Source organism: Neodiprion virginianus, chromosome 4 (genome assembly GCF_021901495.1).
Source record: "Neodiprion virginianus isolate iyNeoVirg1 chromosome 4, iyNeoVirg1.1, whole genome shotgun sequence".
In the NCBI taxonomy this organism is placed as follows: domain Eukaryota; kingdom Metazoa; phylum Arthropoda; class Insecta; order Hymenoptera; family Diprionidae; genus Neodiprion; species Neodiprion virginianus.
The window spans coordinates 16,403,063-16,419,166 of NC_060880.1; the positions used below are offsets into that span (position 1 = coordinate 16,403,063).

At 42.1% G+C, this 16,104-nt stretch overlaps 1 protein-coding gene across 1 annotated transcript; it reads left to right on the forward strand.

The window, feature by feature from the left end:
- Nucleotides 1-2,559: 2,559 nt before the first annotated feature.
- Nucleotides 2,560-4,019, forward strand: LOC124304053 (uncharacterized). Its single transcript, XM_046762002.1, has 5 exons — nucleotides 2,560-2,678; nucleotides 2,752-3,004; nucleotides 3,068-3,225; nucleotides 3,291-3,467; nucleotides 3,555-4,019. Exons 2-5 carry the CDS (start codon nucleotides 2,820-2,822, stop codon nucleotides 3,710-3,712), a joined length of 678 nt encoding a protein of 225 aa, XP_046617958.1. The 5' UTR covers nucleotides 2,560-2,678; nucleotides 2,752-2,819; the 3' UTR covers nucleotides 3,713-4,019.
- Nucleotides 4,020-16,104: the final 12,085 nt, after the last annotated feature.

Consider the following 16,104-nt stretch of genomic DNA (forward strand, 5'->3'; position numbering starts at 1 on the left):
CGATACAGGTTCTGATTCTACATCGAAATGGCGGTAAATATATAAATTGCAACCATTTCCTCCCAAAGACGAGCATCCTTCGGGTGATTACAAGAATCTCCTCAAAGCTTCTGGGGTCGATGATCTCGCGCCTTGTCCTCCGCCCACTCAACTTCCGGGAGTCGAAACCCGCCCCAGACTCAAACTCGTTAAGAGGGTAGAAGCAAATTGCACGAAAAGATTTCGTTCCGGTGTCGAAGAAGACGGGTCATCCGCCAGCACGGCCATACCGCCGTGGAAAAGCGAATACGCTGACGGTATTTCGAGAACTGGTCACACTATAATAAAAGAAAGACTTCATCAGCACGGTGGTTTGTCTAAGGGTAAAATTACGTACGCGAGAATCGGCTGTTCCATGTAATTATTTATTCACACTGTCAATTTGAGTATGATGTATGTACCCGGCTACTGCATTGATGTATCTCAATAAAGAAGCGAAGAAGATCGATATTATATTACCAGATTTTAAATGGGAACGATTGGATTCATGATCGGCAAACGGAGGACTTAAATTGTCACAGCCGTGTTCAAGGGGTGAAGAGCCAAAAAAAAATATGGCCCATTTATAGACAACTTTTGTTTTTATTTTCATGTTTTCTTGTGGAGGCATATGACACTAATGCCTTAAAATTCCCCGTGCAATTCACGCGTCACGCGTGTCAGTTTCTAAATTCCATAATCGAAAATGTTGGCATGGAATTGACCACAGCCGAACATTGCAGAACGCCCTGCGGAGCCACGGTCAAGTAAGTTTCAACGCAGCAGTTCGAAAGTCGAAAAATCAAATAATCCTAACCGCCTCGATTGACAGACAGTTAAGCCGAAGTACCCGCTTCCGGAATGACTCAGGGTTGATTCCTGGTCCAGTTTGGCCGCAGGAAAAGCCCTCCGAACTTCGGCAGAGGTCGACCAACTACGCGGGCGACTTTGCCAGCGATCACGAAATCAAATCCCCAGGGTTAAAATCGTCGGATGAGTCTGAAGAGGACACCAACATTGCCGAGGTATGTCTCGACCTGCTGTATTCTTCGAAAATGTGAAGCATAATGTTTTGTCCCTGACGGCAGATCAATTATCCTGAACATTACGACCCCGGTACCACAAAATTGAAGGCGAAAACAAAGACGAGAGACCTCAAGCCGCCGGCCTTCCAGGACTTGAGCTATAACAAAATCGGGAAGGAGCAGGTACCCGGAGCTTCCACGGTCCCCTACAGTATGGCGAATCGGCAATACTTGCGGCCGGAAGTCGGTCACAGGAACGCGACGATCGCCGAACAGCGGCTGCTGCGGCTGAAGGACCTTCAGCGGAAGCGGGAGTTGATGGAGCGCTACTACTCTCAGGAGATCCGGAAGCTAGTAAGCGAGTATTACGCCAGGGGACCGGCGGACAATTCTGGGGACTCGCTGAAGCGGAAGGAGGAATCGGGCCCCGAGCAGCGACTCTGCACTATCGGTGAAACCGTCTCCAAGGCCCTCGAACCCTGCGGAACCATGACGACCATTACAAGATTGGACTGCGGCTGCATGCAAGAGACGATCAGGCCCATATTCACCACGCTGAGTGGCAGGGTGGAAAACCGGAACTGCCGGCATGGGCCCGGCTCGGCCCTCCTCAGGATCGCTCCGCCAAATCCGAGGGACCATTTGCAGTCATTTTCTAACACAGAGGCGTGCGGAAGACTTGAAAGTCCGAGACTTTGCCGGCCTCGAATTGACCAGCGCAATATGTTCGCAACCTGCAGGACGGCCTCTGATCCGAAAAGACACCTTCTTCAGGACTCAAAGTTCCGAAATGATTCAGGCGTGCGGCAAAATCGATCGCAACTCGATTCTCAGCTCGTAAAGACCGTTTCTCGCAGACCTGGAACGGCCAGCAGCAGCTTTATCAGGAACAGTGTTGAACCGCGGAGCTTTTCGCCGCTTAGGAAATACAATGACACTTCTACCGATTGATTGTCGATTTATCTTAGTAATCGTGAAAGAGTGTTTTCAATATCTGTGGTGATATAATGACCTAGCTGCGTGATTTCAATATAAAATATACATCGTAATATGTATCTGTGAAATATTTGTTTTCTTAAGGGGAATCAAGGAGATCGAGTTTCGATGATTTTCGAGAGCTTTTGACGTGATCTTTCTTTGTCCATTTTTTAAACAAAAATAAACATTCAGCGATCGTCGGATCGGTTTGCGCACAATTTCGGTCTCCTGATAGCCTAGAATAGCAAAATTGCAGTGTACCGTTTTCTGGAATATTTTTTTTTTACAATATTCGGAAAAATCAATCTTTCTTCACCTTCCCCGTCACAGTCGGGTTTCCACAAGTCAAGACGTGAGAATTTTCACAAAATTGCAAACGGGGTATGGCGACGAAATCTCTGATGGTGCGGCTAATCGTGATGTCGGTTCGAGCAGTTCTTCATTATATTTTCTACAGAGTAGCTGTGATGATTATTTTCTCAACTGGAACCGGACTCTCCTGGCTTTACCGCGGTTTTGTTAAACCGACACTCCAGATCATCGCGAAGCGTTATCATACTGACCCTGAACCCTGCAACTTGACAGATGATCACGAGACGAAGCTTTGCGCAGCTTAGTCAATGGTCTTTGCTTCTCATCAGCACGTTAAAATTACCAGTAGGTGGTACTTTTTACAACTTTGATTCACTTTATATTCCATGAAATCCTTTAATTTCTAACTGTCCTGCAGCGGTTCCGGAATTGTTATAACAACCACCTTGAGGATTCTTTGCGTGAATTCTGAATAACTCGTCCAAAATGACGAACCTCGGCGAGACTTTTGCTACGATGACGCACCGGGATTTCACATGGCCGTACCCTAAACCGCTTATCGTAAGGCCCACTCAGCCACCGATGAGCACCGGTATCAGACTCTACATGCCGAAGGTTGATCCGAACGATTGCAGATGCGATGCTCACGGGTTTCAGAGCGACATGAACAGGTGAGGGGAAAGAAAACAAAGATGGCCATATATTTCAGGATTAATTCACTGTCTTTCACGCAGGTACAAGCAGCTGGCCGACAAGGAGAGAAGACTCCACGACGATGTGGTGGCAGTGAACCGGGAGATGACGAATTTGATGAGCACGATATTGGAAAATGTTTGCGAAATGGGGGACGAGACGATGAAGAGCGTCTATCAGACGGATTACGAAAAACGAGGTGCGCTCTTATCTTTGCAAAATGAAAGACAACTGTTCACTGTAATTGGAACCGATTTTCCCCAGGGCTACCGATCGCCCATTACAGGCAGCTCATGGCGGCAGTCGATTCACCGATCGGGGCGCCGATCAATCCGGTGGTTACCGATCTGAGGGACGGATACAGAGATCCGACTCGTTTCAGATACAGCGCCATAAACAGGCCGACCATTCAGCCGGCCAAGAGTATAAACTTCCTAACAGGTGATCAGGCGTTTTTTTATTTACGCTTGCAAGGGGAATGATGAATTTGTTTGACTCTTGATTGCTAAATTATTTATCGTTTGCCAGTTCCTGAGACCTTCGACATGTGGAACGAACCCTTCACCGGACGATCTGAGTACATGGACAACTTTAGCAAGATGGGACTGAGCAATATGAAGAATCGGCAGCAGTATCTCGAGCCTCTTCCTTCGTCTAGGAGACGCTATGGTGATTGTAAAATGTGAAGGGAAGAGACGAAGTTGCGAAAACGTTTATCCAATATTAATACGCGTTGTAATGGCGTCTATAAAAATAGTAAAATAGCATAGTAAAGTTTGTATGTACTGTAACGTGGTATTTTTCATTCGCGTTATAAACGGCTTTCCGAACCCTGGGTAGAATCTAAGGTTAGGGAAATAGCCAAGACAAGTTTCACGCATCCGAGACTCTGAAAGGGAACACTCTACAGGCTAGCAAATAAGTTGTTTTTGAATTTTTATTTCTATTTAAACAAATTTCACACACACATTTTTGTCAGAGGAGTAGCCGATTACAGTATAGACAGTTGAAATGAATAGACAGTTGAATACATACGGCGATGAGATAACAGATTTCCGTACGAAGTCGTCGACTGTGAAGAACTCAAATAAGCTGACACACTGCAACGGTAAATGAGCTGAACCGTAAACCATACAGGAAACAATTTATGAATTTTAGTTCCATTACGAAAATAGACATGGTGGTGTACTATGAAATTCAATGTCTTTATCTATCACTGGTATTGGGAATGTATCGTTCTGCATGCGGTGCCGAACAAGTAAATATTCATCAACCGCGGGTTGAAATTTTACCTAAACTCCCGCACGATACGACATGGTCCGGAGGACATTAGCGCAAATGAGTATAAACGGAACCCAAAAAATTATTTCAATCTCGGAAGCTAGATTGATGCAGGTTGTAATGATGTAAAAAAAATATTATACATTTTTCATCTAAAATTTCCACAAAAATCCAAAGGGGTTGCTATACTTTTTCCGTGATTCTCGGCACAAAAGCTTTTCTTCTTAAAATCGACTTCTGCGACCCTTTCTATACTAATTAGACCCTCAGGACCACAAAAAGAGCAAAGGATCAGGCTGTGAGGCAATTACCAAGGATTGCAATGAAGGCATTTTAAATGGCGTAGGACCCACATGTGAGAAAATGAGAAGACTATACGGGGAAATTCGTTTATATGTTAATTTTAATACAGGTCATATAAAATATTGACAGTATATCACGCATATCGTATCTTGTAGAGATACATTGTACAATGTACCTGTGTGCAGGACAGAACTTGAACTAACTTGCAAACTACAGAAAATAACTATCTCATATGATATTTTTTGTATTCTGCATGAAGTAACGTGTATTACACTTCTATTTCCTTAACTGCTCTTTATGTTTCACTTTCATACAGTTTGGCAACTTGTTGAAATACCATACACTGACGCTTGAACGCTTGTACCTGAATTGAGGGATATTTTAATGATTCAAATATAACCGCGCAATAAGCACGACACGAGCGGATGAGATTAGACTCGTGGTGTGGGACACCTGGTCACAAATTTCAAATTTAAGAAGAAGGAGCTTCTTGGTCAACTCTCTCTAGAAGGAAGGAGGTGTGGAGGTTCCCATCTCCGAAATGAAGTATTAAAAGACCGAGAATCGACGATCTTATAATAAAAGAGTAAATTTTACCACGAAGAAGAACATTTAAAATTAACTATTATCAACTCGGAAAGTCAAATCAAATTTAAAGAAAGAGGATTTGAATCAAAGAAAAAACTTAAACAATGTGCAATTCAAGAATATAGTGCCTCAACGAAAGACAATTATTTACACTTATTTATAATTTTAACAATATACATCATTTTTAAACAATATACACATGGGATGAATTAATTGTGGAATGGATGAATAAATGAATTTTAAACCAAACGACCGCTCGTGTTTTAATGTATCAATAAATAAATTAAATTGTACTCTGCTATTCGTACCTTCTGAAATATACTCAACATTTAGTAATTGATTACGCATAATTTTCAAATTTCAGTATAGTCTTATAATATTGAATGAACTGTCACTCAAAGGGAACAAGAAAAATTGTAGCTGTGGAATTTTCACTTGCCTTTCTCTTCATTTTAATAAGCCAGCACGAATTTGAAGTTTTTCAGCAGTAAACCGTTCCTCACAGCGTATTGGGACTGTGCCCAATCGATTTCTCTCGCAAAATTGCTACTGAATAGTGCACGAGAGAATTTATTCCAGCACTTTTCAGAATCTCGGAAATTTTCGCTAAAAATGCAAAGGGGTTAGCCTTACTTTTTCTTCATTTTTGGAGCCGAAAATTTTTGGTCTCAGATTCGATCTAAATGACCCTTTCCTGACTAATTGGGCCCCCAGGAACTCAGAAAACGCAGCGAAAAGAGCGTGGCATCAACAGCAGCGATATGACGAAGGAAATCTTTTGTTTTTCAGCTGTAACTTTTGATCCGTTGCTTGCAGCCTATTCGAACTGCACTCATTCGATTTCGCTCGAAAAATCACGTCGAAATAGTGCATTACAAAATTCATTGCAGGATTTTTGAAATTCCGGAACGCTGTTTCAGCTAGCCGTAAGTGAAGTATCTACGTTAAGTAGAGAAGCTGAATTGTTTTTCGAAAAGTGTTCGTATGAAAAAAAATTCAGAGTAACTGTAATACATTATGAATGCGCTAATTTTGATCGAGATGAAATGGATGCGCCGTACATGAGACAGTATTTAACGAATTGTCCTGATTTGAAGGGCTGAAAAGGTGACTGTTGGTGATTTTTTTTTTGATGGGGAGAGAAAGAACAAAGCTTCTTAAAACTTCGAGTTTATTTTAACGCACATTTGAAAGGTACAAATGAAAATTTTTATCATCCAACTGTTGCAGAACGGCATCGTTATTATTAGCTGACCCGTTAACTGAAGAATATATCTTGCGTCAACGGCTGGCCATCGAAGGGCCTGGCCGCCTGAGTCTGGAATCAGCAGGAGAGATAAAGTGTGTATTTCTTGTATGAAATGTGAAAACTAAAATCATTATACATCATATCATATCATCATACATCATACATCATACATCATCATACATAGTATTAAAGGTCGAAACCAAAGTTTGGATGTCGGATGTTCAGAAAGTGACGTCACCAATTCAAAATCAGCTAGCCGAAATCCTCAGTCTGGAAACAACCGCGCAGTAGAGCGGACGGATGAGAATCGCGCTCCGCAAATTTCGAGTACCGGGTTCTCAACCTCCCGGATACCGCGCTTCGGGTCCGCTACGCGGTGAAACTCGACTTCCAGGATAAGCGCTCCGTGGTTCCTGGTTCATGTTCATAATAAATTATTTCAATTCGCTTTTCGCGCAAGCCCAAATTCAGTAGCTGTCAGTGCACTAATAAAATTTCTATAACTTTATAGTCTTCTCATGATCTTTTTGGTGAAATATGTCGATAAAAAAATTATATTAAACCTTACACATTATTTTTGATTTGTTCTCATGCTGAAAATATTTATTAGTATTCGAGGTATAACTCGAGGTGGTTGGCGGTGGTCGTTGGAGGTGGTTAGCGGTGGTTGCGGGTAATCAAGGTGATTCCGGAGGAGGGGGACGAGGATTTGTGCTCGGTGAGTAAAACACTTTTATAATATTTCATGGCAATTGTAATTATATTTTATCTAAAATATTTCAAACTAGTCATGTTTACAATAAGTTATTTCAATTCATTTTTCGCGCAAGCACATATTCAGTAGCTATGAATAAGCTTATACAATTTATTATATTATTAATTAATTAATTGATCAATTACTCAATTATATTAATCCTTACACAATATTTTCGATGTGTTCTTATACTGAAAATATTTATTACTATTCAAGATATAACCTGAGGTGGTTATCGGTGGTTGTTCGAGGTGGTTGAAGGTGGTCGGAGGTGGACGAGGAGGAGGACGAGGATTTGTGCTCGGTGAGTTTAACATTTTTATGATATTATATGGCAATTGTAATTATATTTCACCTAAAATTTTTCAAACACTCCATGTTAACAATAAATTATTTAAATTCAATTTTCGCGCAAGCGCAAATTCAGTAGCTATAAATGAGCTAATAAAATTTATATTATTAATCAAGTAATGAATTATAGTAATGCTTACGCAATATTTTTGATGAGTTCTAACACTTGGAATATTCATTAGTATTGGAGGTATAACCTGAGGTCGTCGTCAGTGGTCGTTGGAGGTGGTTAGCGGTGGTTGGAGGTGGTCGAAGGTGGACGAGGAGGTGGACGAGGATGACGAGGAGAACAAGGTGGATGAGGAGGATAAGGATTTGTGCTTGTTGAGTTTAACATTTTTATAATATTTAATGACAATTATCATTATGTTGTATCTCAAATTTTTCAAATTCGTCATATTTACAATAAATCATTCCAATTCATTTTTCGCGCATGAGCAAATTCAGTAGCTATAAATGCGCTAATTAAATTTATCATATTGATAAATAATAAATTGATTATATGAATCCTTACAAATTATTTTCAATGTGTTCTTATACTGAAAATATTCATTACTATTCCAGGTATAACTCGCAGTGGTGAGCGGTGGTTAGCGGTGGTCGCTGGAGGTGGTTGGAGATGGTCGGAGGTGGACGAGGAGGAGGACGAACTGAACTGAGTCTCAAATCCCTGTTGACATAAAAGCAGCTATTCGATAGAAATTGTAGTTTGTAGTTTACACAGCCCATTGCATGATATTTCATTATAAATACATATGTTTCAATGTATTTAGGAATAATTTATCAAATATACAGAGGTCATGTGCAAATAATAAATGAATTGATTCGACCGCAGTTTGATGTATTCATTAGAGCTTTAACGATAAATTTAAGCTTTAATACTTCTTTCATTTTATTATGGATAATCGAAAACATTTCCGACTAATCGTGCTGTGGAAGCATGGGGATTAAACCAAATGTAGCAAAAGATTAGAAACAGTGTATGTAGAGTACGGGTATTTTTCTAATAATGCAAATAGAATAGAATACCACGCCTTGCGAATTAGCTTTCCAGTCAGAGATGAATGATGAATTTTAAGGACTGCATTATCGTTGTTGAATACTCTACGCCTCATGGGAAACGAAAATCTGTAACGACAAACTTGATGCACCGGATCATCGTCGACTTTAACTTTTGAAATGTCCTACCATTTTCGAACGCCTCCTACCTCCCTCTGCCACCTCCGACCATCAATGGCCATTTTCGAGCACCCCCTATCACCTTCTGCCAGCGCCGACCACCTCCTACCATTTCCGAACACCTCCAACCATCCTATTTACCTATATTACCAGATTAGCTATGATATGAAAAGAGAAGAATTATTCATTTCGAAATGGGATTCTATTCGACGCGCGCTCGACGTATTCCATGACATTAGTATTCATAATTATTCCAACAACTTTTCATTTGCTCTCTCGATCTTGAATTTTCATAGGCATAGAATCGAAACGTTGTTTTAGCTGGTCGCAAGTGAAGTATCTGCGTTGGATGAAGGAGCAGAATTGTTTTTCGAAAAGTATTCGGATGGAAAAAAATTCAGAGTAACTGTAATACATCACGGATGCGGTAATTTTGAACGAGATGAAACGGATGCTTCGTATATGAGACAGTATTTAACGCTGCGTAGTGATTTAAAGACCTAGAAAGGTGATAGGGAGAGAATGAACGACGCTTCTTAACATTTCGAGTGTATTTTAACACACATTTGAAAGATACGAGCGAAATTTTTCATCATCCAACTGTCGCAGAACGGCAGCGTTATTAGAATATATCTTCAGTCAACGGCTGACCATCGAAGGGCCTGGCCGCTTGAGTCTGGAATCGGCAGGAGAGATAAAGTGCGTATTTCTTGTATGAAATGTGAAAACTGAAATCATTATACATCATATCATATCATCGCACATCATACATCATACATCATACATCATACATCATACATCATGATACCTAGTATTACAGTTCGAAACCAAAGTTTGAATTTTCGGATGTTCGGAAAGTGACGTCACCAATCTAAAATCGGCTAGCCGAGTTCCTCAGTCCGGTAACAACCGCGCAGTAGAGCGGACGGATGAGAGTCGCGCTCCGCAAATTTCGAGTACCGGGTTCTCAACCTCCCGGATACCGCGCTTCGGGTCCGCTACGTATTTCGAATACCGGGTTCTCAACCTCCCGGATCCCGCGCATCGGGTCCGCTACGCGGTGAAACTCGACTTCCAGGATAAGCGCTCCGTGGTTCCTGGTTCATGTTTACAATAAATTATTTTAATTCGTTTTTCGCGCAAGCCCAAATTCGGTAGCTGTCAGTCCGCTAATAAAATTTCTCGACTTCCAGGATAAGCGCTCCGTGGTTGCTCGTTCATCTTTACAATAAATTATTTCAATTCGTTTTTCGCGCAAGCCCAAATTCGGTAGCTGTCAGTCCGCTAATAAAATTTCTAGACTTCCAGGATAAGCGCTCCGTGGTTCCTGGTTCATGTTTACAATAAATTATTTCAATTCGTTTTTCGCGCAACCCCAAATTCGGTAGCTGTCAGTCCGCTAATAAAATTTCTCGACTTCCAGGATAAGCGCTCCGTGGTTGCTCGTTCATCTTTACAATAACTTATTTCAATTCGTTTTTCGCGCAACCCCAAATTCGGTAGCTGTCAGTCCGCTAATAAAATTTCTAGACTTCCAGGATAAGCGCTCCGTGGTTCCTGGTTCATGTTTACAATAAATTATTTCAATTCGTTTTTCGCGCAACCCCAAATTCGGTAGCTGTCAGTCCGCTAATAAAATTTCTCGACTTTCAGGATAAGCGCTCCGTGGTTCCTGGTTCATGTTTACAATAAATTATTTCAATTCGTTTTTCGCGCAACCCCAAATTCGGTAGCTGTCAGTCCGCTAATAAAATTTCTCGACTTCCACGATAAGCGCTCCGTGGTTGCTCGTTCATGTTTACAATAAATTATTTCAATTCGTTTTTCGCGCAACCCCAAATTCGGTAGCTGTCAGTCCGCTAATAAAATTTCTCGACTTCGAGGATAAGCGCTCCGTGGTTCCTGGTTCATGTTTACAATAAATTATTTCAATTCGTTTTTCGCGCAAGCCCAAATTCGGTAGCTGTCAGTCCGCTAATAAAATTTCTCGACTTCCACGATAAGCGCTCCGTGGTTGCTCGTTCATGTTTACAATAAATTATTTCAATTCGTTTTTCGCGCAACCCCAAATTCGGTAGCTGTCAGTCCGCTAATAAAATTTCTCGACTTCGAGGATAAGCGCTCCGTGGTTCCTGGTTCATGTTTACAATAAATTATTTCAATTCGTTTTTCGCGCAACCCCAAATTCGGTAGCTGTCAGTCCGCTAATAAAATTTCTCGACTTCCACGATAAGCGCTCCGTGGTTGCTCGTTCATGTTTACAATAAATTATTTCAATTCGTTTTTCGCGCAACCCCAAATTCGGTAGCTGTCAGTCCGCTAATAAAATTTCTCGACTTCCAGGATAAGCGCTCCGTGGTTGCTCGTTCATGTTTACAATAAATTATTTCAATTCGTTTTTCGCGCAACCCCAAATTCGGTAGCTGTCAGTCCGCTAATAAAATTTCTCGACTTCGAGGATAAGCGCTCCGTGGTTGCTCGTTCATGTTTACAATAAATTATTTCAATTCGTTTTTCGTGCAAGCCCAAATTCGGTAGCTACGAACAAGCTTATACAATTTATTATATTATCAATTAATTAATTAATCAATTACTCAATTATATTAATCCTTACACAATATTTTCGATGTGTTCTTATACTGAAAATATTTATTACTATTCAAGGTATAACCTGAGGTGGTTGAAGGTGGTCGGAGGTGGACGAGGAGGAGGACAAGGAGGACGAGGAATTGTGCTGGGTGAGTAAAACACTTTTATAATATTTGATGGCAATTGTAATTATATTTCATCTGAAATATTACAAACTTGTCACGCTTACAATAAATTATTTCAATTCATTTTTCGTGCAAGCACATATTCAGTAGCTATGAATAATCTTGTACAATTCATTATATTATTAATTGATTGATTAATTACAATAATCCTTAAACAATATTTTTGATGTGTTCCTATACTGAAAATATTCATTACTATTCCAGGTATTACCCGAGGTGGTCGGAGGTGGACGAGGAGGAGGACGAGCTGGACGAGGAGGAGGACCAGGTCGACGAGGAGGAGGCAGGGTGGGTCGTGGGAGAAGACCTCTCCTCTCCTCAGAGGAGAGGAGGGGAGGGGGAGGGGCAGGGAAGGGGGAAGGGCAGGGAAGGGAAGGGATGGGAAGGGGCGGGGAGGGGAGGGGAGGGCGGCGGGGCGGTGGCGGGAGGGAGAGAGGGCGGGCGGGTGGGAGGGAGGGAGGGAGGGAGGGAGGGCGGGCGGGCGGGTGGGAGGGAGGGAGGGAGGGAGGGCGGGCGCGAGAGGGGGGGGGGTGTACTGCTCTATTAACTCTGACAGGCTCGCATCGACATCCGTTCTCTACTCTCTCCCTCCCTCCCCCCCTCCCACCCTCCCTCCCTCCCACCCTCCCTCCCGCCCTCCCGCCCTCCCGCCCGCCCTCCCTCCCTCCCTCCCTCCCTCCCGCCCCCCCCGCCCGCCCTCCCTCCCTCCCTCCCTCCCTCCCTCCCCCCCCCCCCCCCCCCTTCCCTTCCTCTCCCTTCCCTTCCCTTCCCCCTTCCCTGCCCCTCCCCTCCTCTGAGGAGAGGAGAGGTCCTCTCCCACGACCCACCCTGCCTCCTCCTCGTCCACCTGGTCCTCCTCCTCGTCCACCTTCGACCACCTCGGGTGATACCTGGAATAGTAATGAATATTTTTAGTATAGGAACACATCAAAAATATTGTGTAAGGATTAATGTAATTAATCAATCAATTAATAATATAATGAATTGTACAAGATTATTCATAGCTACTGAATATGTGCTTGCACGAAAAATGAATTGAAATAATTTATTGTAAACGTGACAAGTTTGTAATATTTCAGATGAAATATAATTACAATTGCCATCAAATATTATAAAAGTGTTTTACTCACCCAGCACAAATCCTCGTCCTCCTTGTCCTCCTCCTCGTCCACCTCCGACCACCTTCAACCACCTCAGGTTATACCTTGAATAGTAATAAATATTTTCAGTATAAGAACACATCGAAAATATTGTGTAAGGATTAATATAATTGAGTAATTGATTAATCAATTAATTGATAATATAATAAATTGTATAAGCTTGTTCGTAGCTACCGAATTTGGGCTTGCGCGAAAAATGAATTGAAATAATTTATTGTAAACATGAACCAGGAACCACGGAGCGCTTATCCTGGAAGTCGAGAAATTTTATTAGCGGACTGACAGCTACCGAATTTGGGGTTGCGCGAAAAACGAATTGAAATAATTTATTGTAAACATGAACCAGGAACCACGGAGCGCTTATCCTGGAAGTCGAGAAATTTTATTAGCGGACTGACAGCTACCGAATTTGGGGTTGCGCGAAAAACGAATTGAAATAATTTATTGTAAAGATGAACGAGCAACCACGGAGCGCTTATCCTGGAAGTCGAGAAATTTTATTAGCGGACTGACAGCTACCGAATTTGGGCTTGCGCGAAAAACGAATTGAAATAATTTATTGTAAACATGAACCAGGAACCACGGAGCGCTTATCCTGGAAGTCGAGAAATTTTATTAGCGGACTGACAGCTACCGAATTTGGGGTTGCGCGAAAAACGAATTGAAATAATTTATTGTAAACATGAACCAGGAACCACGGAGCGCTTATCCTGGAAGTCGAGAAATTTTATTAGCGGACTGACAGCTACCGAATTTGGGGTTGCGCGAAAAACGAATTGAAATAATTTATTGTAAACATGAACCAGGAACCACGGAGCGCTTATCCTGGAAGTCGAGAAATTTTATTAGCGGACTGACAGCTACCGAATTTGAGGTTGCGCGAAAAACGAATTGAAATAATTTATTGTAAACATGAACCAGGAACCACGGAGCGCTTATCCTGGAAGTCGAGAAATTTTATTAGCGGACTGACAGCTACCGAATTTGGGGTTGCGCGAAAAACGAATTGAAATAATTTATTGTAAAGATGAACGAGCAACCACGGAGCGCTTATCCTGGAAGTCGAGAAATTTTATTAGCGGACTGACAGCTACCGAATTTGGGCTTGCGCGAAAAACGAATTGAAATAATTTATTGTAAACATGAACCAGGAACCACGGAGCGCTTATCCTGGAAGTCGAGAAATTTTATTAGCGGACTGACAGCTACCGAATTTGGACTTGCGCGAAAAACGAATTGAAATAATTTATTGTAAACATGAACCAGGAACCACGGAGCGCTTATCCTGGAAGTCGAGAAATTTTATTAGCGGACTGACAGCTACCGAATTTGGGGTTGCGCGAAAAACGAATTGAAATAATTTATTGTAAACATGAACCAGGAACCACGGAGCGCTTATCCTGGAAGTCGAGAAATTTTATTAGCGGACTGACAGCTACCGAATTTGGGGTTGCGCGAAAAACGAATTGAAATAATTTATTGTAAAGATGAACGAGCAACCACGGAGCGCTTATCCTGGAAGTCGAGAAATTTTATTAGCGGACTGACAGCTACCGAATTTGGGCTTGCGCGAAAAACGAATTGAAATAATTTATTGTAAACATGAACCAGGAACCACGGAGCGCTTATCCTGGAAGTCGAGAAATTTTATTAGCGGACTGACAGCTACCGAATTTGGGGTTGCGCGAAAAACGAATTGAAATAATTTATTGTAAACATGAACCAGGAACCACGGAGCGCTTATCCTGGAAGTCTAGAAATTTTATTAGCGGACTGACAGCTACCGAATTTGGGCTTGCGCGAAAAACGAATTGAAATAATTTATTGTAAAGATGAACGAGCAACCACGGAGCGCTTATCCTGGAAGTCGAGAAATTTTATTAGCGGACTGACAGCTACCGAATTTGGGGTTGCGCGAAAAACGAATTGAAATAATTTATTGTAAACATGAACCAGGAACCACGGAGCGCTTATCCTGGAAGTCTAGAAATTTTATTAGCGGACTGACAGCTACCGAATTTGGGCTTGCGCGAAAAACGAATTGAAATAATTTATTGTAAAGATGAACGAGCAACCACGGAGCGCTTATCCTGGAAGTCGAGAAATTTTATTAGCGGACTGACAGCTACCGAATTTGGGCTTGCGCGAAAAACGAATTCAAATAATTTATTGTAAACATGAACCAGGAACCACGGAGCGCTTATCCTGGAAGTCGAGAAATTTTATTAGCGGACTGACAGCTACCGAATTTGGGGTTGCGCGAAAAACGAATTGAAATAATTTATTGTAAACATGAACCAGGAACCACGGAGCGCTTATCCTGGAAGTCTAGAAATTTTATTAGCGGACTGACAGCTACCGAATTTGGGCTTGCGCGAAAAACGAATTGAAATAATTTATTGTAAAGATGAACGAGCAACCACGGAGCGCTTATCCTGGAAGTCGAGAAATTTTATTAGCGGACTGACAGCTACCGAATTTGGGGTTGCGCGAAAAACGAATTGAAATAATTTATTGTAAACATGAACCAGGAACCACGGAGCGCTTATCCTGGAAGTCTAGAAATTTTATTAGCGGACTGACAGCTACCGAATTTGGGCTTGCGCGAAAAACGAATTGAAATAATTTATTGTAAAGATGAACGAGCAACCACGGAGCGCTTATCCTGGAAGTCGAGAAATTTTATTAGCGGACTGACAGCTACCGAATTTGGGCTTGCGCGAAAAACGAATTAAAATAATTTATTGTAAACATGAACCAGGAACCACGGAGCGCTTATCCTGGAAGTCGAGTTTCACCGCGTAGCGGACCCGATGCGCGGGATCCGGGAGGTTGAGAACCCGGTATTCGAAATACGTAGCGGACCCGAAGCGCGGTATCCGGGAGGTTGAGAACCCGGTACTCGAAATTTGCGGAGCGCGACTCTCATCCGTCCGCTCTACTGCGCGGTTGTTACCGGACTGAGGAACTCGGCTAGCCGATTTTAGATTGGTGACGTCACTTTCCGAACATCCGAAAATTCAAACTTTGGTTTCGAACTGTAATACTAGGTATCATGATGTATGATGTATGATGTATGATGTATGATGTATGATGTGCGATGATATGATATGATGTATAATGATTTCAGTTTTCACATTTCATACAAGAAATACGCACTTTATCTCTCCTGCCGATTCCAGACTCAAGCGGCCAGGCCCTTCGATGGTCAGCCGTTGACTGAAGATATATTCTAATAACGCTGCCGTTCTGCGACAGTTGGATGATGAAAAATTTCGCTCGTATCTTTCAAATGTGTGTTAAAATACACTCGAAATGTTAAGAAGCGTCGTTCATTCTCTCCCTATCACCTTTCTAGGTCTTTAAATCACTACGCAGCGTTAAATACTGTCTCATATACGAAGCATCCGTTTCATCTCGTTCAAAATTACCGCATCCG

Excerpts from the sequence above, each read along its gene's own strand:
- LOC124304053 (XM_046762002.1), top strand. The coding sequence starts at position 2,820 with ATGACGAACCTCGGCGAGACTTTTGCTACGATGACGCACCGGGATTTC. Across the intron at positions 3,226-3,290 it reads GACGGATTACGAAAAACGAG|GGCTACCGATCGCCCATTAC; the intron begins GTGCGCTCTTAT and ends GATTTTCCCCAG. Across the intron at positions 3,468-3,554 it reads GAGTATAAACTTCCTAACAG|TTCCTGAGACCTTCGACATG; the intron begins GTGATCAGGCGT and ends ATCGTTTGCCAG.